This window comes from Liolophura sinensis, chromosome 10, assembly GCF_032854445.1.
Source record: "Liolophura sinensis isolate JHLJ2023 chromosome 10, CUHK_Ljap_v2, whole genome shotgun sequence".
NCBI lineage: Eukaryota > Metazoa > Mollusca > Polyplacophora > Chitonida > Chitonidae > Liolophura > Liolophura sinensis.
In genome coordinates, this window is record NC_088304.1 from 11,990,505 (window position 1) to 12,015,216 (window position 24,712).

General features: G+C 39.0%; 1 protein-coding gene across 1 annotated transcript in view; it reads left to right on the top strand.

Annotated features, from left to right (window-relative positions):
- The window catches only part of LOC135476513 (carboxypeptidase D-like), a 28,273-nt gene that overhangs the window by 2,446 nt on the left and 1,115 nt on the right, over nt 1-24,712 (top strand). Inside the window, exons 3-16 of the mRNA XM_064756555.1 lie at nt 4,485-4,690; nt 5,529-5,626; nt 6,343-6,515; nt 7,471-7,655; nt 8,708-8,869; nt 9,182-9,334; nt 9,719-9,864; nt 14,505-14,703; nt 16,216-16,313; nt 17,610-17,782; nt 18,151-18,338; nt 21,599-21,772; nt 22,700-22,855; nt 23,627-23,769. Of these exons, the coding sequence (XP_064612625.1) occupies nt 4,504-4,690; nt 5,529-5,626; nt 6,343-6,515; nt 7,471-7,655; nt 8,708-8,869; nt 9,182-9,334; nt 9,719-9,864; nt 14,505-14,703; nt 16,216-16,313; nt 17,610-17,782; nt 18,151-18,338; nt 21,599-21,772; nt 22,700-22,855; nt 23,627-23,769 (2,235 nt within the window). The 5' untranslated portion in view covers nt 4,485-4,503. The remainder of the gene's footprint in view (nt 1-4,484; nt 4,691-5,528; nt 5,627-6,342; nt 6,516-7,470; nt 7,656-8,707; nt 8,870-9,181; nt 9,335-9,718; nt 9,865-14,504; nt 14,704-16,215; nt 16,314-17,609; nt 17,783-18,150; nt 18,339-21,598; nt 21,773-22,699; nt 22,856-23,626; nt 23,770-24,712) is intronic.

The following is a 24,712-nucleotide window of genomic DNA, read 5'->3' on the forward strand; positions in this document are numbered from 1 at the left end:
ATTAATTGGCTATCAGATAGTTAACACCAAATTAATTAAGACCTGCATGGTGAGATTATTCCTATGTTAAATACCCTAAATGGCCAGAAATTTCATCTGTGACTAATTTCCCCATTTCTATTGATTATAAAAAGGTGTTTTGAGGTTTTCCTTGGGACATGGGATATGATATTGTATTGGAAAACTGTAAGCTTCAGCAGCAAAAATAACATTTTGTGACATTTATTTGCCTCTAAAAATGGACTTTTGTGGGTATAATTTTAGATCTTTTAGGGTATATCACAGGTTGTCAGTAGTCACTGACCTGTATATATACGTAACCTGCTTGACTCTCAATATTTTGACAGACTTACTGCCCATCAACCGCTTTATGACAAAGGTGAAGCATAGAAATAAAAATATATATTTTAATTTTAAAACTTACCCGTTTAAAATGTATATATATATATATATGTATGATTCGCCAGCCTGGATATGTACAAGTACAATAAGTGTTTTCCTGTACTGTAGTAGCATAACATGTTAACAAGCTTTGTCATTTCCACATGTTTGAACTGTTTGGCTGCATTCTACATTATACTCCTGCAGTTCTAGAACAGCCTGTTCTTTAACTGCGTTAACATGTGTACACGTAAATGTGGTAAAAATATCATCAAAGGAAAATAAAAATATGTTTGCAACGATACAATTGTAGGAACTCTTTAATTTGTATGTACATATGTGAAACGGGATAAATTACATTTTACTCAGACACACTTCTTTATGAACTTGGTATATATATATATATTTTAATATTTTATATTATATATTTTGGCTGTGGTTAAATTATGAACTTCAGAGGAGAAGTTTCTACATTGATATTATTATTATTTAATATTATTATTTTTAAAAACTTCTATTTAGTTCTTTATCCTGTATTCATTCCCAGCCTGAATTTATTTTGAATGGCTGCTGACAGTAGAAATTTAGATGAACGTGAAACCTCTCTACATTTAAGTGGGAAGGTCTGCCAGCAACCTGCGGATAGTCATAGATTTCCTTCCACCATAAGTGCTGGTTGATGTCGTATAAGTGAAATATTCTTGAATACGGTGTTAAACACCAATCAGATAAATAAATCTATACATTCAGTGCATACACTGGAAGATGTACATAAGGCCTACTGTATTTCACATGAATTTGACCTATAAAAATGCACTTGCCTAAACTCATAAGTGCCTTAAAACAATAATTTTCATGCCATTACACTTACTATAAGTTTTCCTGATAAGAAACTAATGAAACTTCACAGAAACTCTTAAGCGGCCTTAAAAACTGGATAAACTAAACAGAATGAAAGAAAATGTATGCAAGATCACTGAAAACACCTAAACTTTTTTAATATGTTTATGTGAAATAGAGTATAATTACATCATAATTTTGGGGTCAAATTGTCGCTCCCATTAAAACATTTCTCCCAAAATGTTCTACTTTGCATTAAATACATGGTTTTAGCTTTTTTTGCTGAATGTTAGTTTATAACATGTGTAAACCCGTTTTCTTTGCCATACACATAATTTCAGCTTGCAAACGGAGGTTTTAATAAACTGAAATTGTCTTTAAAAATTACAAGCCTGCATGGAAATAATTTTTGAAGTTGTTAAGGTAATGTTACACGTTATCTACCTGGCAGTTTTCTCCTGTACCAAAAAATCCCCCCCCCCCACCCCCCACCCCCCCCTCCTGTGCGACCAACACTATATTTGCTGCAGGACATTACCCTTGTCTTGCTGCATGTATTTTCAAGCTTGGATTAAAAAGTGTACACTATTTACGGTACATAAGTAGATGTGTGAAGAGGTTATAAAACATGTAGGTGTAAGTGTTCTTTGCCATAATGTGTCAATCTGCAAATATTTAACTACACTTCACACCTAAGCTGTCAAATCCTTAGACATTTATGTGTGTATATATTACAGATATATGGTAAATCACACTTAAGCTGTAAGGGGCCAGGCGATTAAAGTGTCTTGTGTGGCTAAGCGGTGTTTCTGAGTGTGCTATATTTCACCCTGAAGCTGTGAGGGGCCAGGGGATTAAAGTGTCGTGTGTGGCTAAGCCGTGTATCTGAGTGTGCTATATATCACACCGAAGCTGTCATAGGTGCACGAGGATTTGAACATTTTACTGCATTTACATGTATGTTTACTCCAAAATATTAAATAATAAATAGGCCCCCTAAATATAGTTAGTTTTGAACATGTTGAATGAAGGTGGTCTTTCCACTGACTCTAAGGACTCACAAGACTCTAAAGGACTAAATCATGTCTTTTAGTACCTACAAATGTGTCTTTCTGCGCTGTTCAGCAGTGAATATAAGTTATGGGTCATAAAAAGTTCTTTTACCCACCTCCTCTCCCCCCCCCCCACTCCCCGCCCCCTCCAAAAACCTTTACAAGTAAATTACATGAAAAGAAGTTGTTGAATTTTGTTTTTTTATTTGCAATTTTTGCAAAAACCAAGGGATCTAAATGTGTGAATTTCTGTCTCATTCCATATGCTACGTGTAGCTGTGTTTCACTTTTTATGGCCTATAATTACATGTTGGTGTGAAAATGGCAGCCCGATTCTTGGAAAATTAGGATTGGTCATTGATTTCTGTTCAACTAATGAATAACTCACAAAATTTTGTGTTCAGATATATATGATATGTTTTTTTAACTTCAACCATGCATAATTTTTGCATATTTTGAGCATTAGATTTTTTTCCAAATTATCTGGATTTACTTTTTGAACTTTGGGTCAAAAATAAATAAAATAAAAGATTTTGACCACCGCCCCTGATATTTTAACCCAATCATGTAAAGAAAATTCAACACAGCGAGCATTTAATGCTTTCCTAGCCATTTTGAAATTTATCAGAATCAAGTTGTTAAAGCATTGTTAAGTACATGTAAGTTCAAATAAATTAACTTTTTTATTGGTCAGATATTTTAAACTCAGGAAAAGCGATCATGTCATTATTCAGAATTGGGAGATGGAATGTTGTTATTTGCAGAAATCGCTGCGATAGTATTTTCACTTTCAATTTGGGAACGTATGACTCTTTCCTCTTTAAAAGCCCTCAAACTTGTGTATATGGCTATGTAGGGTCCAAGAGGTTCTTAGTCTTTAGCGGCCACTAGTTGAGGAATGTAACACTCACATCAAGCAACACAAAGTTTTGGGGAGAGTTACAGAGAGAAACTGTTTCTAATGTGTCAGACCGACAGTAAACAACATTTACCACATCTTGACTCGAATATTAAAATTTCCCTAGGGTAAATCAACATCGAGGGAGTGGTCCCTATAATCAACTAACCAGTATCGAGTCTCACCGAACCACAAACGATCCATGACAACCGCAAAAATTCACAACATAAAGACATTTTCAGACGCTACACCCACTGCAACCGTAAGCCGCCTGTCACCATTCTGATCACTTGCGAGACTGAAGCGATAAGCGCCATCTGACGTCAGGGGGAGGGAACCAGCCAGATGGGCAGCAAGTGTTACTATAATGATTGCCATAGGTATTATCTCCCTTGAACGACCGTATCGTGCCTTGTATGCATGACTGTCAACTTGAGGTGGAGGTCACAGTGGGTGTAGTGTCTGAAAGTGTATTTATTTTGTGAATTTTGCGGTTGTCACGGATCATTTTTGGTTAGGCGAGATACAGAACAGGTTACATGTAGTTGGTTATTGGGACCACTAGGTTGACTTTGATTTACGCTAGGGAAATTTTAATACGCGAGGGAAGATGCAGTAATCTCAAATCTCAAGTCTCATAATTTTTATGTAACGTCGGTTGGTTGCAGCAAATTAACATTAGCCAAGAGCCACTTATGCCAACAGAACAAACAATGACTAGTACGATAACAAAACAAGTGTGTAAATGACACCACAATAATATATTTTCCATATATGTATCTAAATGAAGTATATAATAAGATATTTGGCAGGAGGAGGGGGACACGTATGTATATTTATTTATTTATATATTTGATTGGTGTTTTACGCCGTACTCAAGAATATTTCACTTATACGACAGCGGCCAGCATTATGGTGGGAGGAAACCGGGCACAGTCCGGGGGAAACCCACGACCATCCGCAGGTTGCCAGCATGAGCTGGACCACATTGGTGAGAGACTCCTGGGTCGTATGTATATATACATATATATATATATATATAATCATGCCGACAATTACACCTGAAAAATGTAAGTGTTGTTGTCCGTCGATCTGACACATTGGAAGCAATTTCTCTCCGTAACTCTCCAAACACTTCGTGTTGCTCCATCTGAGAGTTACATTCCGTAACTAGGCAACCCCTGACCTCATTGGTTTTGTTCACCCTACCATCCCCCAATCATCCTACCACTCCCCCCACCACCCCCCACCCCCCACCAAGTGTTATTTGCCTCTCAAGCCTCTGATAAAAATGATTACATTTTATTCTCCAGGTGAACCAAATTAAAAAGGATGAGACTGCATTGTTTTGGCAATCTGCTGCTGCTAAGGATATGGCTACTGATCTCGGACTTCCCGTCCATCCTTGGAGTAGAGTTTGTCTATCACAACTTCACGTCTCTGGAGGAGACGCTACGCGGCTTCTCAGAGCACTACCCAGAGCTGACCAGTCTCCACAGCATCGGAAAGTCTGTGCAAGGTATGAATTAATGAATTATTGAAACCTTTATTCAAGCAAGGATGGTAAACTCTGTCAAATTATACATTTTGCTCAAGTTTTTCAGAGGCCCCCTATAATAATATATGTGCATGTTGAAACCTATTGAATGTTGATATACTGTTGCATATTTAAAACATGAAGAAAGCAAATAATACACTGTTGTATGTACATACATCAGATGAAATCATAAAAAATAGATTTCTTTTTGAACATTAATTAAGGTGCCTCCATGGCTGAGGTGGTTAGCATCGGTATAATGACCCAGGAGTCTCTCACCAGTGTGGTCACTCTCCAGGTGTACATGTGAAGGTCTGCCAGCTACCTGCCGATGATGGTGGGTTTTCTCTGGGCTTTGTCCGGTTTCCTCTCACCATAATGCTGGCTGCCCATGTCGTATAGGTGAAACATTGTTGACTACGGTGTTAAACACCAATCAGATAAATAAAATAAATAATAATTGTGGCCGATAAGTGACCCCAGTACCATCTTGTGGTTCCTGTTCAAATAGGAAAAGTTAAATTTAATATGTAATTATTTGAATGGGTTTATGGGAAGGAAATCGGTTTTAGAATTTTGAAGTAAATGTCCAACACTGTATTCGATCAAAGTTCCGCAGTTTACCCTTTTATACTAAAAGAATCTTGCGAGACCTGTAAAGAGTAAGCAAGCTACATGTAGATAGAATTGCCGTGTTTCTAAAAACAAAAGGATGAAAGTTGTTTAATTTTTTGTATTTAACTTGACATACCGTGTAAGAACCAGATTCTTGCAAGAGTTAAGAGGTACATATTCTGTGTCATTGGGTATTTGTTTTCAGGTCGAGATTTATGGGTGATAACCATTGGCCAGTCTCCAAACAACCATGTTCCCATGAGACCTCATGTAAGGTTGGTTGGAAACATGCATGGGAATGAGGTGAGTTGACAAAGATAAGTATAGATCCCACAGAAGGGTAGTTCCAAGCCCGGCTTTGGACAGAGAATGTGTGTGACATTCTCTGAACACCACGTGTCTTCAGCCAAACTGATACGTACTTAAACTGTTGAAGTACATGATATTAATACATGTTACACAAGCAAACGTTTGTATGTGTGCTTCGGATTTATCGTTGTACTTAACTATTTTTCAGTCATATGACGAGGACGAGTCATTAGGTGTGTGTACATATATTGTGTCTTCTTGTGACACAGTGTGACGCCAGTGTGCTGCCCCCCATTGAAGTATCATGCCGAAGACACCAGACATGACACCCCACCAAGTCACATTAAACTGACACCGGGCCAGCAAGTCCGGTTTCCTTGCTCTAACAACTCAGTGCTGAGTCCCGACTTCAAGGGCTGACGTTCTAATCCACTGCAAAAGGCCATCAGTAACTTGCCAAAAGACGGTGGTTTGCTCCGGGTACTCTGGTTTCCTTTACCCGTAAAACTGTCAGCTGTTGTATACATGAAAAACTCCTGAGTATGACATTAAGCAATAATCACATAATTCTGTTGACTGAGCATTCTTTAAAAGCTTCAAAATTTGCATGTTATTAAGCCATGACTTAATTCAGTCTTTTGAACAACAGATGAATTGCTTCATTGTTTGAAAATATGTCAGTCTGAGTGGGTCACATACTTTTATTACAGGCTGTTGGGAGAGAACTTCTTTTACACTTTGCGGATTATCTGCTCAGTAACTATGGTAATCTGGCGAATGTGTCTGAGTTTATGAACACAACATTACTTCACATCCTGCCATCGCTTAATCCAGACGGCTTTGAGGTTTCTGAGGAAGGAGATTGTTCATCTAAGCAGGGGAGGTAACCAGTGATTTTGCATCAAGATATACCTGTAGTTACTATAGACTTCTGATGTTTAATTGGTAAACTGATTGGTAAATATGAAGTTACATATACAAAAATAGAAACAAGTTCATGGTTAAAAGTACCTGGCTGAAGTTTTACCCTGCCTGGTTTTTACTTGTCGGTAAACTTTGACTGAAGGGCATTGTGTGTACACCCGGTACATGTAGATTTACAAATTTAACAAAGCAGTTAGAGGCCTGCAAAACAGGAACATTCATTTGTATGACAAAATTTGATCAAATTTAACCTTCAGTGCAGTCATATTCTAATCTTAAATCCTCTTTCTGTCGTGGCCGGACAGTCGGTGTACATGTGTGATGAATGAGCACATCGGCTGTAGATCACCATCGATATATTAAATTCAGTTATTATAAATCCATTAAATGCAGTTTCAATTTTTGACCCCTGGGTCAAAAAATAAGCATTTAAATGGAATTTCATATTTTGACAGTCCAGACTTAAGTTGACTTAGCAGGGCTTATTTTTTTTAAATAATATTTTGTTATAGATCTTTCTGCTATTGTGTAATTAACCCGCATGAAACAGTATGTAAAGGTATGTTTAGATTCAGCGGTCTTTCTACAGAGGGTTAATTTATTTTTACATTTTCTTTCCCTTTAATAATGTTGTATTTCAACTAAAGAGACAAATTTTTGTTTCATTCAGACTGATTAAACTGAGTTTTTTTCTGTGAAACGTGACTGATTTCTCATCAGAAAAACATATGTGTTGGCATCAGAAGTATTATTTTAAGGCTTCTACGTGCTTCAAAAGGTGTATTTTTATTGGCTAAGCTTGAGGTGAATTACAATTCATAGGTTATGAACTTGTGAAAGGTTTTTTTTTATGGATATTGCCTTTCTGCATTTGTCTGCATGACATGTAATTTGGTTTCATTGTTTCATTGTAGATATAATGCCAATGGGGAAAATTTGAACCGGAACTTTCCAGACAGAGTCGAGAATAACACGTCTGAGATCCAGCCAGAAACCCAGCATGTCATGGATTGGTTCTCCAATATCACGTTTGCGCTCTCAGCTAACCTACATGGAGGCGCTCTGGTGGCGAATTACCCTTATGACAACTACCCCAATGGTAAGGCCATCCAACAAACATGTTTATTAAAAAAAAAACAGATTTACCTGCAGACAGTCATGCATTCTTAGCAAACATTATAGTACTGGCCATCATGGTATAAGTGAAATATTCTTGAGTACAGTATCAAACTCAGATCAAACAAATAAATAAAAGGAAGATTTGCGTGCGGTGTAAATCACTAATCAAGTGAATCAATAAAATCTTTTTTGCACTCTTGCAACAGGCATTTTTGGATTTGTTTCAAGTTTGAACGTGTTGATTTCTGAAATGCTATCCACTGAACTGCGTTCAGTTTTTTGGAAACTATTTATGTATAGATTGACACATATCGTCATATTATTTATCAGACAGTAAATTAATTGTCTTAACTATCTCTGTCTGTTCAAATATGCTATATACTGTACAGACTGTAATTCTTCAACCTTTTCATGTGTTTGCAAAGGCGTTTATTCAAGCATATTTTGAAGCCATTATTCTGGATAAACTGCTAAAACTGTAGTTTTTGTGAAACCCTGAAATTGGCCAACCCAACCAATGTAGTTTTGTCTCCAAAATCAAATTTAAAATGAACGAGGGGGTTAGCCATGGTAGAATACCAGCACAGTGCAATAACCGAGGAACCTCCCACCGATGCAGTGGCTGTGAGTTCAGTTAATGCTGGCTTCCTCTTCGGCAGTACATGAGAAGTTCTGCCAGCAACCTGCGAATGATCGTGAGTTTCCTCCAGGTTCTGTCTGTTTTTTTTTTCCACCTTAATGCTGGCCGACGTCGTATAAGTGAAATATTCTTGAGTACGGTGTAAAACACCAATCAAATAAATGAATAAAATCAAGTTGAATCAAATGTGCTAAAAAAGTTACTCTTTCATATGTGAAAAGGTTGAGGAATTAAGGTAGTATTAATGTCAGGAGAAAAACTACATTTGTCAGCGCTAACTGATGTTTACTTATTTTTTTTTCCCCATTGATAGTAAATCAGTGATGAATAAGTACAAGGTTGTGATGGATCTCACTTTGCTCATTTGTCTTTAGTACATATACTTGTTTCAGCCAATGGATCCAAGCCTTCAATTGCCCCTGACGATGATGTATTGAGGCACATTTCATTGGCTTATTCCCTGGCACATTCCACCATGCACCTGGGCCTCCCGTGTGACAACGAAACATTCACAGATGGAATCACGAACGGAGCTGCCTGGTATCCCATAACAGGTTAGCTATAGTGTACAGTATTTCATTCACTCATTCATTAGGCAGTTATGTTTGAGGCATCTAAGTCTCCTGAAAAGGAGAGTAAGAGAAAGGTCCCTAAATGGTTACAAAATGTGAAAATAATTTTATGCTATAATAATGACTGCATTTCACTTATAAAATTATGTACAAAAATGTGCTTTCAAAAGCACGCGAGGTGTTGAAATATTGCCTTTGATGCCAGCACTTCAGTTTTTCTGACTAGAAATTAATCTTAAATATTGGCATTTAGGAAACAAAAAAAAATGTGATATTTTTCAAACACTTCTTCAGGTGGATTACAAGACTACAGTTACAGCTTTCATGGCTGCCCTGAGTTGACACTGGAGGTTTCCTGCTGTAAATATCCCCCTGCTGAACAACTGGAGGAATTCTGGGATTCTAACCGTGACGCTCTGCTTACATACATACAGCAGGTTTACTTGGGTAAGAGAGCATATGGTCGGGAAGGTCACCCCTCACAGATTGATACCATGTATTCTGCTTCTGATTTTTTTTAATATTTATTTATTTGATTGTTGTTTAACGCTGTACTCAAGAATTTTTCACTTATACGATGGCTGTCAGTATTACGTGTATAAGTTGGGGAAACCAGAGTGCCCAGAGTAAACCAACGGCCTTTGGCAAGTTACTGATGAACTTACCCACATGTACAGATATGGACACCATATTGGTAGAAGACCAGTATAGAGGCCTTCATTAACACTGCTGTGTTTGTGTTTTATGAGAGATTTCTTTTTGCGCATATATTAGTGCGAAGTACCTGAATCAAAGACAGGTTACTGTTTTTAATGATGTTGTGTTGTTTAGGTGTGAAGGGAATGATACTTGACAAATCAGGGCGAGGAATACGCAGGGCACGGCTATCGATCCACGGGAGAGAGGAAGCCATATTCTGGTCGTCCTCTCAGGGAGAATTCTGGAGAGTTTTATTACCTGGTCACTATAAACTACAGGTAAGTTCTGTTATCTGGTCACTATAGACTACAGGTGGTTCTGTTACAGTACCTGGTCACTATAATCTACAGATTAACAGCATTCTGTTACCTGGTCACTGAAAAGTACAGGTGAGTTCTGTTACCTGGTCACTATAATAATAAACTACAGTTGAATTCTGTTATCAGGTCACTATTAACAACAGACAAGGTCTGTTATCTGGTCATTATAAACTACAGGTAAGTTCTGTTACCTTGTCACTGTAAACTAGAAATGAGTTCTATTACCTGGTCACAATAAACTATAGATGAGTTCTGTTACCTGGTCACTATAATGATAAACTACAGTTGAATTCCGTTATCATGTCACTATTAACAACAGACAAGGTCTGTTATCTGGTCATTATAAACTACAGGTAAGTTCTGTTACCATGTCACTGTAAACTAGAAATGTGTTCTATTACCTGGTCACAATAAACTATAGATGAGTTTTGTTATCTGGTCACTATAATGATAAACTACAGTTGAATTCCGTTATCATGTCACTATTAACAACAGACAAGGTCTGTTATCTGGTCATTATAAACTACAGGTAAGTTCTGTTACCATGTCACTGTAAACTAGAAATGTGTTCTATTACCTGGTCACAATAAACTATAGATGAGTTTTGTTATCTGGTCACTATAATGATAAACTACAGTTGAATTCTGTTATCAGGTCACTATTAACAACAGACAAGGTCTGTTATCTGGTCATTATAAACTACAGGTAAGTTCTGTTACCATGTCACTGTGAACTAGAAATGAGTTCTGTTACCTGGTCACAATAAACTATAGATGAGTTTTGTTATCTGGTCATTATTAACTACAGGTGAATTCTATTCACTGATCACTGTAAACTACAGGTGAGCTGTAAACTACATGTATAAGGTGTATTTGAGGTGTATTGAAGGTGTATCTGAGTACTGCCAAATAATGATGATTAGTAGCTCAAGTACACCTATTGTACACCTCAGTGGAGGTGTACCCTGTAAAAATTAGGTCAAAAATATGACGCCTGAGGTACAGCTGAGGTACGTGCTTATGGTCATGGTGGATTTTCACTGTTTTCACTTTTGTTTTGATAGAAAACAAGTTCAAAGCACTTAAATTTTAGCTATATAAATTACAGATAAATTTAAGTCAGTGTGTAAGTGCATGCTGTTCCTTGTTTACAGTATCTGTAAATCTCACCTGACTTACAACAGCAACAGTGATATACGTTTACTTGAGGTTTTCTAGCCACTTAATCAAAATTTAGGGTTGCTTCTTTCCTATATCCTTTAGAACTGTTCATTTTCCCAAACATGTTACAAATTCTGTGCCAGGAAGCACAGCCTGTGCATAATTGGGTTGTTTTCGCACAGACTGAAATATATTTGCACATGGCCACAGACCCCCCATTAGTTTTCCATAAGCGACAATGTTAATGTCTAGGGCTGTAGCTTAGCCACAAACATTCCGTGGCCAATAAGTTTGGTGCATAGCTGGTCCAGCCTGTGAGAAAGAAGCCATAAAAATCTTCACATAGGTTGACCATCAAATTCTGGATCTTTCTATGCCGGCAGCTGGGAGGAGTGCCTAGCAAGGCCAAGGGGACGTCACTCGCAGCCTGATCACCACCTGTCTCCTTGTGTCCTCTCGCCCAGAATTTCAAACTTTCATCAGTAAAACTAATACCTGCTCAAAGCTTAGACAATTTCCATCATTTTGATACCAAGCATGCACCTGTACACTAAAAATGGCAGGCTGGCAGCAAGAAAAGACTTTACACCCTAATATACACAGAATTACATTCCTCCCTCACGAAAAACTGAAGTTCTAAGTTTGGGCTTTGTGTCCACATTGTTAAGGGCAGCCATTTTGGAGTAATCAGGGAAAAATATATCTCTGCTGTATGATTGGTCAATATTTGTGCTCTGAATGGCAAGTCAGTTTAGGATGAGACAAAGGCTTATATTTATTTAGTAAAGATTTTTTTCTTTTGCACAAAACCATGTGTAATTTTGTACTCAGGATTTTGTCTGAAGCAAAATGTCTAAATCTAATCTCTTGTTTTACAACTTTAAAATAGTGACTTATGTGTACCTGAGGTACATGACAATTGTAAAATTTTAGTATAAAAACTCTCAAACTTTCTGATATGTACCTGAGGTACATCATTTATTTTTCTTAGTTTTCAAAGTTTCGAAGGTGCACCTCAGGTACATCTTCTAAGTGTTGATTTTTTTCCAAGTTGCTGAGGTGTATTTGAGTTAGATTATCTCATATTTAGAATCTGCTCAAAAACTCGCAAAGTTTCTGAGGTGTACCTGGGATACATCATTCATAATTTTTAAATTTCAAAGGTTCTAAGGTGAACTTGAGTACAAGTCTTCTAAGTGTTGATTTTTTTCACAATTCCTGGGGTACATCTGAGGTATAGGTATATGACTGGGGTGTACTTGAGGTACAGTACACCTCAGGTAACATAGATGGGGTGTATACTAAGGTGTATGTGAGGCTTACACACCCCACATACACCTCGTCTATGCGTCACACTGAGGTGAACACTTTATGCCTGTAAGGGTGGTAACTGTAAGCTACAGGCTGGTGAGTCAGTACAATCTACAGGTGAGTTCTGGTACCTGGTCAGTACAATCTACAGGTGAGTTCTGTTACTTGGTCAGTACAATCTACAGGTGAGTTCTGTTACCTGGTCATAACAGTCTACAGGTGAGCTCTGTTACCTGGTCAGGACAATCTACAGGTGAGGTCTGGTACCTGGTCAGTACAATCTAGAGGTTAGTTGTGTTGCTTGGTCAGTACAATCTACAGGTGAGTTCTATTACCTGGTCAGAACAGTCTACAGGTGAGCTCTGTTACCTGGTCGGAACAATCTACGGGTGAGTTCTGCTACCTGGTCAGAACAGTCTACAGGTGATCTCTGTTACCTGGTCAGGACAATCTACAGGTGAGTTCTGTTACCTTGTCAGGGCAATCTACAAGTGAGTTCTGATACCTCGTCAGTACAATCTACAGGTGAGTTCTGTTACTTGGTCAGTACAATCTACAAGTGAGTTCTGTTACCTGGTCATAACAGTCTACAGGCGAGCTCTATTACCTGGTCAGTACAATCTACAAGTGAGTTCTGTTACCTGGTCATAACAGTCTACAGGCGAGCTCTGTTACCTGGTCAGGACAATCTACAGGTGAGTTCTGTTACCTGGTCAGTACAATCTACAGGTGAGTTCTGGTACCTGGTCAGTACAATCTACAGGTTAGTTGTGTTACTTGGTCAGTACAATCTACAGGTGAGTTCTATTACCTGGTCAGAACAGTCTACAGGTGAGCTCTGTTACCTGGTCAAGACAATCTACGGGTGAGTTCTGCTACCTGGTCAGAACAGTCTACAGGTGAGCTCTGTTACCTGGTCAGGACAATCTACAGGTGAGTTCTGTTACCTTGTCAGGGCAATCTACAAGTGAGTTCTGGTACCTGGTCAGTACAATCTACAGGTGAGATGTGTTACCTGGTCAGTACAATCTACAGGTTATTTCTTTTACCTGGTCAGAACAGTCTACAGGTGAGCTCTGTTACCTGGTCAGTACAGTCTACAGGTGAGTTCTGTTACCTTGTCAGTACAGTGTACAGGTGAATTCTGTTACCTGGTCAGTACAATCTACAGGTGAGTCCTGCTACCTGGTCAGTACAATCTACAGGTGAGTTCTGTTACCTTGTCAGTACAATCTACTGGTGATTTCTGTTACCTGGTCAGTACAGTCTACAGGTGAGTCCTGCTACCTGGTCAGTACAATCTACAGGTGAGTCCTGCTGCCTGGTCAGTACAATCTACAGGTGAGTTCTGGTACCTGGTCAGTACAATCTATAGGTGATTTCTGTTACCTGGTCAGTACAGTCTACAGGTGAATTCTGTTACCTGGTCAGTACAATCTACAGGTGAGTCCTGCTACCTGGTCAGTACAATCTACAGGTGATTTCTGTTACCTTGTCAGTACAATCTACAGGTGAGTTCTTTTAACTGGCCACTGGAGTCTTCAGGTGAGTTATGTTACCTGATCACTTCAAACTTTGAGAGAGTTCTAGATCTGTTACCTGTCACAGTAAAGTACGGTGATTTTTGTTACCTGACCAGTGTATATTACAGGAGTGTTTTTAATCTGTTACCAATATGTAGTCACTGTAAAGTTGAGATGAGCTCTGTTACTTGGTCACTGTAAACTACAGGTTTGGAGACTTCTGGTAGATCTGTTACCAGGTCACTGTAAATTGCAATTGACTTCTAAATCTGCCTGTTATATATACCTAATATTTGTAAACCACAGGCTGCAACTTGGAAACTACATGTTAGTTATGGTTTTTGGAGCCTCCATGGCTTGTTTAGCATGCTACCGCAGCCTGATGACCCAGGAGCCTCTCACCAATGCAGTCGCTATGAGTTCAAGTCCAATTCATGTCAAGGTCTGCCAGCAACCTGTGGATAGTTGGGGTTTCCTCCGAGTAATGCCCGTTTTCCTCCTACCATAATGCTGGCCGCCGTCATAAGAGTGAAATATTCTTGCGTATGGCGTACAACACCAATCAAATAAATAAATCAATAAATCAATTACGTTTTTATTTCAGATATCTGCAGATGGGTACAGAAATTCTCAGGTCTTATTTACAGTAAAATCAGGGGAAGTAACTATGCTAAATGTGCATCTGGATGAGCTGTTAGCATTCACATACCACAATTACAGTGAGCTGGGGAGGGTGATGTCATCGCTGAATCAAGGCTTTCCCCACCTAACCCATCTCTACAGTATAGGACAATCCGTAGAAGGTATCGTTTTATATTGACAACTACAAATGTGGCAAATGACCTCAAATTTGCCTAGGACTGAGTTGCAAGTTTTACCTGATTTTGATTATTCGGTTGCGATATTAAAGGTGTTTTGAGGTATGTTTGAAAGGTAGGATGATATCCTACTGAAAAAAATGCAAGTTTGAGCATCAAAAGAGATCTTTTATGATATTTATTTTGGCTCTAAAGCTGCACAGTGCTGGGTGAAGTTTTAGATCATTTACTGTTTCATTATGAAAGCCGATATTTAAAAAAAAAAAATATCCCTGTTCAAAATGAGATTGAAGCCTACATATTTGGCAACTGTTTCACCAGATTTGATATAGATTTGATGCATGACCAGTTCCACAAAGTCATTTTTTTTTCGTTATCAAGATTAAAGCTTAGCAAAGTTTTATTCTACCGATGGTTGTGGGTTTACCCTGAGGTTGCTCCCACCATAATGGTGGCTACCATTGAATAACCCCTTGAGTACATGGATAGAAGCTTGCTTTACAGGTCATGGCCCCTTAAATTGAGAAAATTTTATAATTGTTAAAGTGATTTTTGAATCAAAGTTGTCTAATTCATTTAAATTATTACGGTAAAATCCACATAGATCAGCGCCATAGGTCAGAGTATAAACTACCCTAAATAACCTAAAATTTCACTAATAAAAGTGCATTTTTAGAGGTAAATAAATGTGATAAAACATTATTTTAGGTGTTGACACTTACATATCACCTGTAGGATATCATCTCACCATTAAAACTAACCCTAAATCACCTTTCTGTAACCAATAGAACTCCCAGAATCATGAAAATAGAACAAGTTAGTCCTTGAAAGAAACTGTAATGGAGATTGTGTTAGTAAATTTTTGGTTGAAGTTAGTGTTTGCGTAACAATTAGCAAGCATTGTTATGAATGGATTCAGAGAGGCCACGTGGCAAAGTTTGTTGCTAATGGACGCTTACTTTCCATTCCATTCAATACTGATTCTATGATGTCACGGAAAGTTTACATACATACGTATATTAGTTTACGTGGTGACTCACGGAATGTTTTTACTTGTGACCAGTGTGTTAATCGTCTTGATGACGTGGCATTATTATCACCTTATTCCGTGTGAAGGTCTGTCAGCAACCTGCGGATGGACGTGGGTTTCTCCAGGGCTGTGCTCGGTTTCCTCCTCCATAATGCTGGCCGCCGTCGTATAAGTGAAATATTCTTGAGTACAGCATAAAACACCAATCAAATAAATAAATAAATAAATATTACCTAATTGACCTGAAAATACTTTTATTTAAACCTACAGCAGGCGAATGTGGTGTTTGAATGCTAGGTTATAAGCCACAGTATGGATCAAATTTCTCCGGTATCGTGTCTAAACATAGTGCTTAGTTTTGTGAGGAGAATTTCTTTGTAATGGCCTTATATTGTAAAATTAAGGGAGAGGATCTCAGATTTTATAATCTGGTGTGTGAAAATAAGCATAACTCACTCTTGCTACAGGTCGAGAATTGTGGGTAATGGCTGTCGGTCAGGCACCTCAGTCGTATGTGACACTTCGTCCTCACCTCAAGTACATTGGCAACATCCATGGGAATGAGGTAACTGATGTTGCTGTATATGCAGATCCAGATATCACAAATGCTCTTGCGTAATTTCATTCACAGCATGATTTATCTTTCATCTTTCTTTCTCAGTCTGTGTCCATTTGTCTTTCTGTTTGTCTATCCATACATAAGTCTGTCAATCGAGCAGTCTTTGTGAACATTAGCCTGTCTCGTAATGAAGACATCAATCTGTCAGTCAATCTGTAAGATTCTTTGGTTATTTGTCTTTCTGTTTGTCAAGACATCAGTGTGTCAGGCAGTCCATCCTCAATTTCAGGGGCCATGTCTTGTCAAGACATCAGTGTGTCAGGCAGTCCATCCTCAATCTCTGGGGCCATGTCTTGTCAAGACATCAGTCTGTCAGGCAGTCCATCCTCAGTCTCTGTGGCCATGTCTTGTCAAGACATCAGTCTGTCAGGCAGTCCATCCTCAATCTCTGTGGCCATGTCTTGTCAAGACATCAGTCTGTCAGGCAGTCCATCCTCAATCTCTGTGGCTATGTCTTTTCAAGACATCAGTCTGTCAGTCAGCTCATCCTCAATCTCTGTAGCCATGTCTTGTCAAGACATCAGCCTGTGGTCATTTGCCTCCTTTTGGAAATATCAGTCTTTCAGTCCCTCACTCTCTGTGTCAAAACTTTTTTTGTGCCATTTTTCTGTCCCTAGCAGTGTTAAGACATCAGTCTATCTTTCTGTCACTCTTTGTGATTATTTGTCTCTTCGGCCAGCTGCCCTGTCTGTTTGTGAAGACAGAAGCCTGTCTCTTCATCTCCCTCTGTGACTATTTGTCTGTCTTTTTGGCCATTTTGGCCTGATTAGTGAGACTCACAGTCTGTAGAAACCTGCTCATGCATGTTTGGTTGTGGCTTTAAGTCATGTTTTTTTTCAGGCGTCTGTTAAGGGGCTGTGTGGTTCGTATAGATTATGGAACCTTAAGTTTGACATCACTGGACACCATTGAAATTAATAAATTAATAAGTACCAGGCCCCGGTATTACAAAGCGATCTTAGCCTCAAATGCATAAGTCACGATTATAATCATTAAATTTGGTATGTTCCTTTCTGTTGTTTTAGTTGAAATTTGTTGTACAATACCTTAACCAGAATATACGTTTTCAAGCAATATTTTAACCTGGTTACATCAGAAATAACAGTTTCAAAGTCATATTAAATTTTGTTTTAAGTATATTTAAAGAGCGCTTCATGATCCATGGGATCCTGAACTGTAAATCAATTCACTCTCAGAAATCTGTTTGTTCGAGCGAAATAATTTTTTTTGTTTGCTCTGCAGGTAGTTAGTCGGGAAACACTGCTTCATTTGATTGAGTATCTATTGGTGAATTATGGGAAAAATGACACTGTCACTTCACTGCTGAACTCGACTGTCATCCATATCATGCCCTCAATGAACCCAGACGGGTTTGAAGCATCGAGAATGGGAGATTGCGACGGACTTGTTGGACGGTGAGATCACTATGTTAACTCACTCATACATTACCTGTCCCATTTCTTTTAAATTTTAGGGCAGATGTTAGTAGTGTTGAAAGCAAAGAATTACATTTCTCTCCCAGTTCACGTTTTTTGTGGGGGGAAGTAAAGATATGTGTTGTTTATTAGATGGATTAAATTCAAATATTGAACAACCAATGGAAAAAATCTGCGAAAGCAACTTTTACCGAATTGGTTGTCACAGCTAAAAAACAGATACAAATGATGCCTGATATGATTCTTGTGGAAATATCTCAAGAAATCTATAATGTTCGGTTCGCTTTTACAACACTTTTTAAATCGCTAGTTTTGTAACTTTTCAAAGGTTTTGTTTCGTTGAGCAGTGGAAATGCACACGGTGTGGATTTGAACCGCAATTTCCCGGACCATTTCGAAAACAACAACTACCCGCCAAGACAACCAGAAACTTTGGCAGTCATGGAATGGCTGAAAAACCGTACCTTCGCTCTGTCGGCAGGTTTACATGGCGGGATTGAGCTTGTGAACTACCCTCTGGACTATTATGTGGGAGGTGAGTGGAACATTATATGGCGGGATTGAGCTGGTGAACTATCCACTGGACTATTACGTGGGAGGTGAGTGGAACATTATATGGCGAGATTGAACTGGTGAACTGCCCCCTGGACTATTACGTGGGAAGTGAGTGGAACATTATATGGCGGGATTGAGCTGGTGAAGTGCTCGCTGGACTATTACGTGGGAGGTGAGTGGAACATTATATGGCGAGATTGAACTGGTGAACTGCCCGCTGGACTATTACATGGGAGGTGAGTGGAACATTATATGGTGAGATTGAGCTGGTGAAGTGCCTGCTGGACTATTACGTGGGAGGTGAGTGGAACATTATATGGCGGGATTGAGCTGGTGAAGTGCCCGCTGGACTATTACGTGGGAGGTGAGTGGAACATTATATGGTGGGATTGAGCTGGTGAACTGCCTACTGGACTATTACGTGGGAGGTGAGTGGAACATTATATGGTGGTATTGAGCTGGTGAACTACCTGCTGGACTATTACGTGGGAGGTGAGTGGAACATTATATGGTGGGATTGAGCTGGTGAACTGCCTACTGGACTATTACGTGGGAGGTGAGTGGAACATTATATGGTGGGATTGAGCTGGTGAAGTGCCCGCTGGACTATTATGTGGGAGGTGCTTGGAACATTATATGGTGAGATTGAGCTGGTGAAGTGCCTGCTGGACTATTACGTGGGAGGTGAGTGGAACATTATATGGAGAGATTGAGCTGGTGAAGTGCCTGATGAACTATTACGTGGGAGGTGAGTGGAACATTATATGGTGGGATTGAGCTGGTGAAGTGCCCGCTGGACTATTACGTGGGAGGTGAGTGGAACATTATATGGTGAGATTGAGCTGGTGAAGTGCCTGCTGGACTATTACATGGGAGGTGAGTGGAACATTATATGGAGAGATTGAGCTGGTGAAGTGCCTGCTGGACTATTACGTGGGAGGTGAGCGGAACATTATATGGAGAGATTGAGCTGGTGAAGTGCCTGCTGGACTATTACGTGGGAGGTGAGTGGAGCATTATATGGCGGGATTGAACTGGTGAAGTGCCTGCTGGACAACTACGTGGGAGGTGAATGGAACATTCCACGGAATAAGTGTTCTCTTTGGCAAGCCACCAGCTCGCCACTAAAGATCACTATTATGGTCTTTACTTTTCCCGTGTAATGAGGTGACATGAATTCAGAATTGCATGTATTTCAAGGTCACGGTACAGCTCTTTTTTTCTGGGGTGCAATGTGGGGCTTTGACGGCAGATCTGCCAACAGGACAGAATTCAAGGTTGGTGAATGTAACTATTCAGAGCAGTGAATGTGGAAGCTAAGCTGGGCGTAATGACTCAAGAGCCTCTTACCAATGTGATTGCTCTTGCTCTTTCTGACGTCCTCTCTGGCCCTACATGGGAAGATTTTTAAGTGGGTTTCACCTGGGCTCTGCCCGGTTTCTTCCCACCATAATGCTGACCGGTATCATGTACATGGAATATTGTTGAATTCAGCAGTCAAACGAATAAAAAACAACATTTATCTGATACAGCAAGAATTCACGTAAATTTCATTCAAAGTTTCCTGTAAGTGATTTTATGATGTGATATAAATGTATGAAATGCATCCTGAAGTTATTTAAAGTGAAAGACAGCACCTAACAAATGTTTATGTTGGCTGAAAATCTACCTGTCAAAGCATCTTAAACCGGCATTAAATATTTTTTTTAGATTTCATTCAACCCAGTAAAAGTTTAGTAAAAGTTCATTTTGACTCAGCCTTATCATCTCTCCATGATCGAGAGCAAGAGGGCGTCACGTTTACTCTAGCCCTCCAGCGTTGAAGGTACTTTCTGTATAATAGAAAAAGTAGTAGCCTATGGCAGATGAAAGTTGTGGACCTCAGTGATGAAGGCCCAAGTGATAAATATAGTTTTTATGGAAATTGAACATACTGATAGAATCTTTCTATCACTGCTTGAACTGTTGAAAAAGTAGACCTACTATATTATTTACAAGAAATTCCCGCGACACGGTATAAATAGCCAGCTGCAGATGCACGGCCGGGGTATTCTTGGTTCAAGTCGTAGCCTACAGGAGCGTTGTGCTGCCTGGTGATTTTGACTCTATTAAATGTTTACAAATTTACAACAGGATTGTCGTACAACTAGATTCATGTTCAATTCTGAAACAAATGGAAATAAATCTAAGCACCACTGAGACTGATCTAGGCATTTGATTTTATGCTTCAATTTTGTATCAGTGGCTTGTATTAAGATGAAACTAGTGCTGACCAAGGTATCATGGACATCAGAGAAAGCACTTCGTTTTGAACATGGTGTTTCAATAATTTTACTGTTTTTTATAAAAGAAAACAGAAAAAAAAAAAACTCTTGTATGCGGGAAAGGGGAAGTTGTAGTACATTCAGAGATTTAATATCATGAATGTTTTCATTTTAAGTGATAATTTTAAATTTTAAGTATTCTAGTGAGATGTCATCCTCTCGTTCCCACAAACCTTCGGCATCCCTAATGAATTTTGCACTGACTCTGATATTTGATATTGAAAAACTGCTGACTAAAAGCCAAAATGAACAACAAAAAATGTATTTGGGGAGATAATGCGGTTTGGGCTGTGACAGTATGCTATTGTCCGACATAATTTGTGATACCGTCATTGAATATTACATGATTTGTAAATCATCTGATTTTGCATATGTGATGGTCCATAAATGACAGACCTATCCAACAATGCCTCTCAGCCAATGAGAGTCGTTAAAACTGCTGCCTTGTTCGTGTAAACTCGGAACCTACGTCCAACATTCCGTTTTCCGGATCGTCAAGTGGAAAATGAACTGGTACTGTTCACTACCTTCTGGGAAGAAGAATTCTACCAGAAATGTAGGAACTGCATTTCGGTGGCCTCTGACAGCAATTCTCCTCCTAACACAGAATACTTCAGGACTAGTTCTCAGGCAAAATGGAGTTGCCCACAGCAGATTTTGGCACTAACTTTATTTATAATTTATCAACTTGAGGTACATATTAGAATTTTTTTATGACATGCACCTGAGAGGAAATGCATACTCCTTTCAAAGGTATTTGATTGATATTTAAATTTTCTTCTCCTTTAAAATAATAAAGTATGATACTTTTTAGATAGCTTGAGTATTGTTCTTTCAATTTAAATATGTTTTAGCCAGGTACTGTCTTCTCCTTTGTACAATAAAAGACCGGTCATATTTAAAATTTTCTTTACAGCTGCCAGTGGGGAACCGAAGTATTCAAAATCGGCTGACGACGATGTTTTTCGATACATCTCATTGGTCTACTCCAGGACACATCCCAGAATGCACCTGGGTCAGCCGTGTGTGAACCAGGTGGAGAGATTTAAGGATGGGATAACAAATGGAGCCGCCTGGTATCCTATTGTTGGTACGGTGACTTGGCCATTTTTTTATAGGTCGTGAAATGTATCATACTTCATAACATGTACACAACTTATATAGTCTGCAAGTTCTCTTTGGTTCACTAGGAAGCAAATATCAGTTATAAAATAAAACAGAATTGTTATACCTCCCAGTAAGTTTTTTTTATTCCACTGTAACTATTTGTTTATCATTGTACAGGATTTATTTATTTCATTGATGTTTTTTGCAATACTCAAGAATATTTCACTTGTACAACAATAGCCAGCATTATGGCGGGAGGAAACCAATCAGAGCCCAGTGAAAACCCATGACCAGCTGCAAGGTTTGCTGCCAGACCTTTCAACATACGACAGGAGAGGAAGCCAGCATGAGCTGGACTTGAACTCACAGCGACTGCATTGGTAAGAGGTTTCGAAGTCATTGTGCTGACACGCTAACAACTCAGCAACGGAAGCCCTCCATTTATTTAAAGGAGCACGCTATTACCTCGGCCGCTGAAGCCCTCCATTTACAGGAGGATGCTAACAACTTCGCAGTGGAAGCCGTTCATTTACAGGAGGGTGCTAACAACTCAGTTGGGGAAGCCCCCCATTTATAGTTGCCTTCAGTTTGTTTGTGTGAGTGTTCAAGCAGATATTATTACTTCGGAATGCGTTACTCTAGTTATGTGCTTATCTTTGTGCTGGATGAATTCATTACTCTAGTTATGTGCTTATCTTTGTGCACGAGGAATGTGTTACTCTAGTTATGTGTTTATCTTTGTGCTGGATGAATTCATTACTCTAGTTATGTGCTTATCTTTGTGCACGAGGAATGCGTTACTCTAGTTATGTGCTTATCTTTGTGCACGAGGAATTCATTACTCTAGTTATGTGCTTATCTTTGTGCACGAGGAATGTGTTACTCTAGTTATGTGTTTATCTTTGTGCAGGAGGAATGCAGGACTACAACTATTTGTTTGAGGGCTGCATGGAAGTACTTGTGGAGATGAGTTGTTGTAAATTTCCATACGAGCAAGAACTGAAGAGACTCTGGGATGAGCACCGAGCACCACTGTTGGCATATCTACAACAGATCAATCTCCTAGGTGAGAATTCCAAACTGGGTGGGGTGTTATGTCTGGTGTCTTAGGTATGATACATGTACTCAGTGGCAGCAGCACCTGGGCAGCATGTACTGACCGTGCAAGAAGACAGCAGTTTCTGTCTACAAACCTATTGACTCCCTGTTGTCATATGACACAACATCTGAAAAAACCTGTCACAGGAGTGTTTTTGTACTTGTGTATATACATGTGTGTGTAGTTTGCTTGTGTGATGATGAGTTAATCAATTACTGTGATTGAATTGACCACTGAGTTATTCAATTACTGTGATTGTTTTGACCACTGAGTTAATCAATTACTGTGATTGTTTTGACCACTGAGTTAATCAATTACTGTGATTGAATTGACCAATGAGTTAGTCAATTACTGTGATTGAATTGACCAATGAGTTAGTCAATTACTGTGATTGTTTTGACCACTGAGTTAATCAATTACTGTGATTGAATTGACCAATGAGTTAATCAATTACTGTGATTGTTTTGACCACTGAGTTAATCAATTACTGTGATTGTTTTGACCAATGAGTTAATCAATTACTGTGATTGTTTTGACAACTGAGTTAATCAATTACTGTGATTGTTTTGGCCAATGAGTTAATCAATTAATGTGATTGTCTTAACCATTGAGTTAATCAATGACTGTGATTGTCTTGACCGATGAGTTAATCAATTATTATGGTTGATTTGACACAGTTTATTGTATGCATAATTTAAGTTTATGATTTGGGCTTAATACACGATAGTTTTTGGCCAGGTGTACGTGGTGTGATCAGAAGACCAGGTGGTCAGCCAGTGGGCGGAGCTTCCTTGTCTATCGTCGGCCGGGACGTCAAGTTCAGAACATCCAGCCAGGGAGAGTACTGGAGACTCCTTCTGCCTGGACAGTACAGCTTAAAGGTAAACTGTTGATGATTTTTTCAGTTTTATTTTATTGATTTATTTATTTGATTAGTGTTGTATGCTGTACTAAAGAATATTTCACTTATACGACGGGGACCAGCATTATGGTGGGAGGAAACCGGACAGAGGCCAGGGTAAATGCATGACCATCTGCAGGCTGCTGGCAGACCTTCCCACATATGCGCATGGAAATAAGCCAGCATGAGAGAGATTTGAACAAACAGCAGCTGCTTTGCAAAGAGGCTCCTGGGTCATTGTGGCCCAGTTGCTAATAACTTTGTGACTTGAAGATTCACTGGTATACACGTAACCAGTTGCATTGTTATTTTGCATACGTGAGCTCTGAAGACCCAACGCAACAGTCGAGTTGGGTCTTTAGCTCTCTGGTATGCAAAGCTTTACAGTTTCTTTGCCTTCAAAGCTGTATTGTGCCTGAAATGCACTTCCACTTGACCAGTAATGTCTGAATTCTAATTTCAGCACATCCTGGTTCTGCTGAAGCTTAAGTCAGGAAGTTTCTCACATACTAAATGAGGTGCTGTGCCACTTCCCAGTTTCTGATAGGTTTCCTCCACCCTAAAAACAACCACGCATTTATGCATGTAAGTGAAAGTATGGTTGATGACACCTAAAGTCCCAGTGGAATTATTCGATTAGGATTAGCATTCACATGCTGGAAATTGTTGTGCTGACTTGTGCAATTCATGAAATACATGTAGTTGATCGGATGCTTTTAGGTGGAGCTTGTTCTTTTCCTGTTTATATCATCAGATTTAAAGAGTCGATCGATGAAATAATTCTTATGCTGTGAACATGGCTTGCACAATACTTGAACAAAAATTCAAACCCCTGCATTTTTCCTCTGTAAAGATGTCTGAAATTTGTCACCAATTTTATGTTCCCTATAAAGCATGATTTTTTTTTATCACAAGTAAGAAAA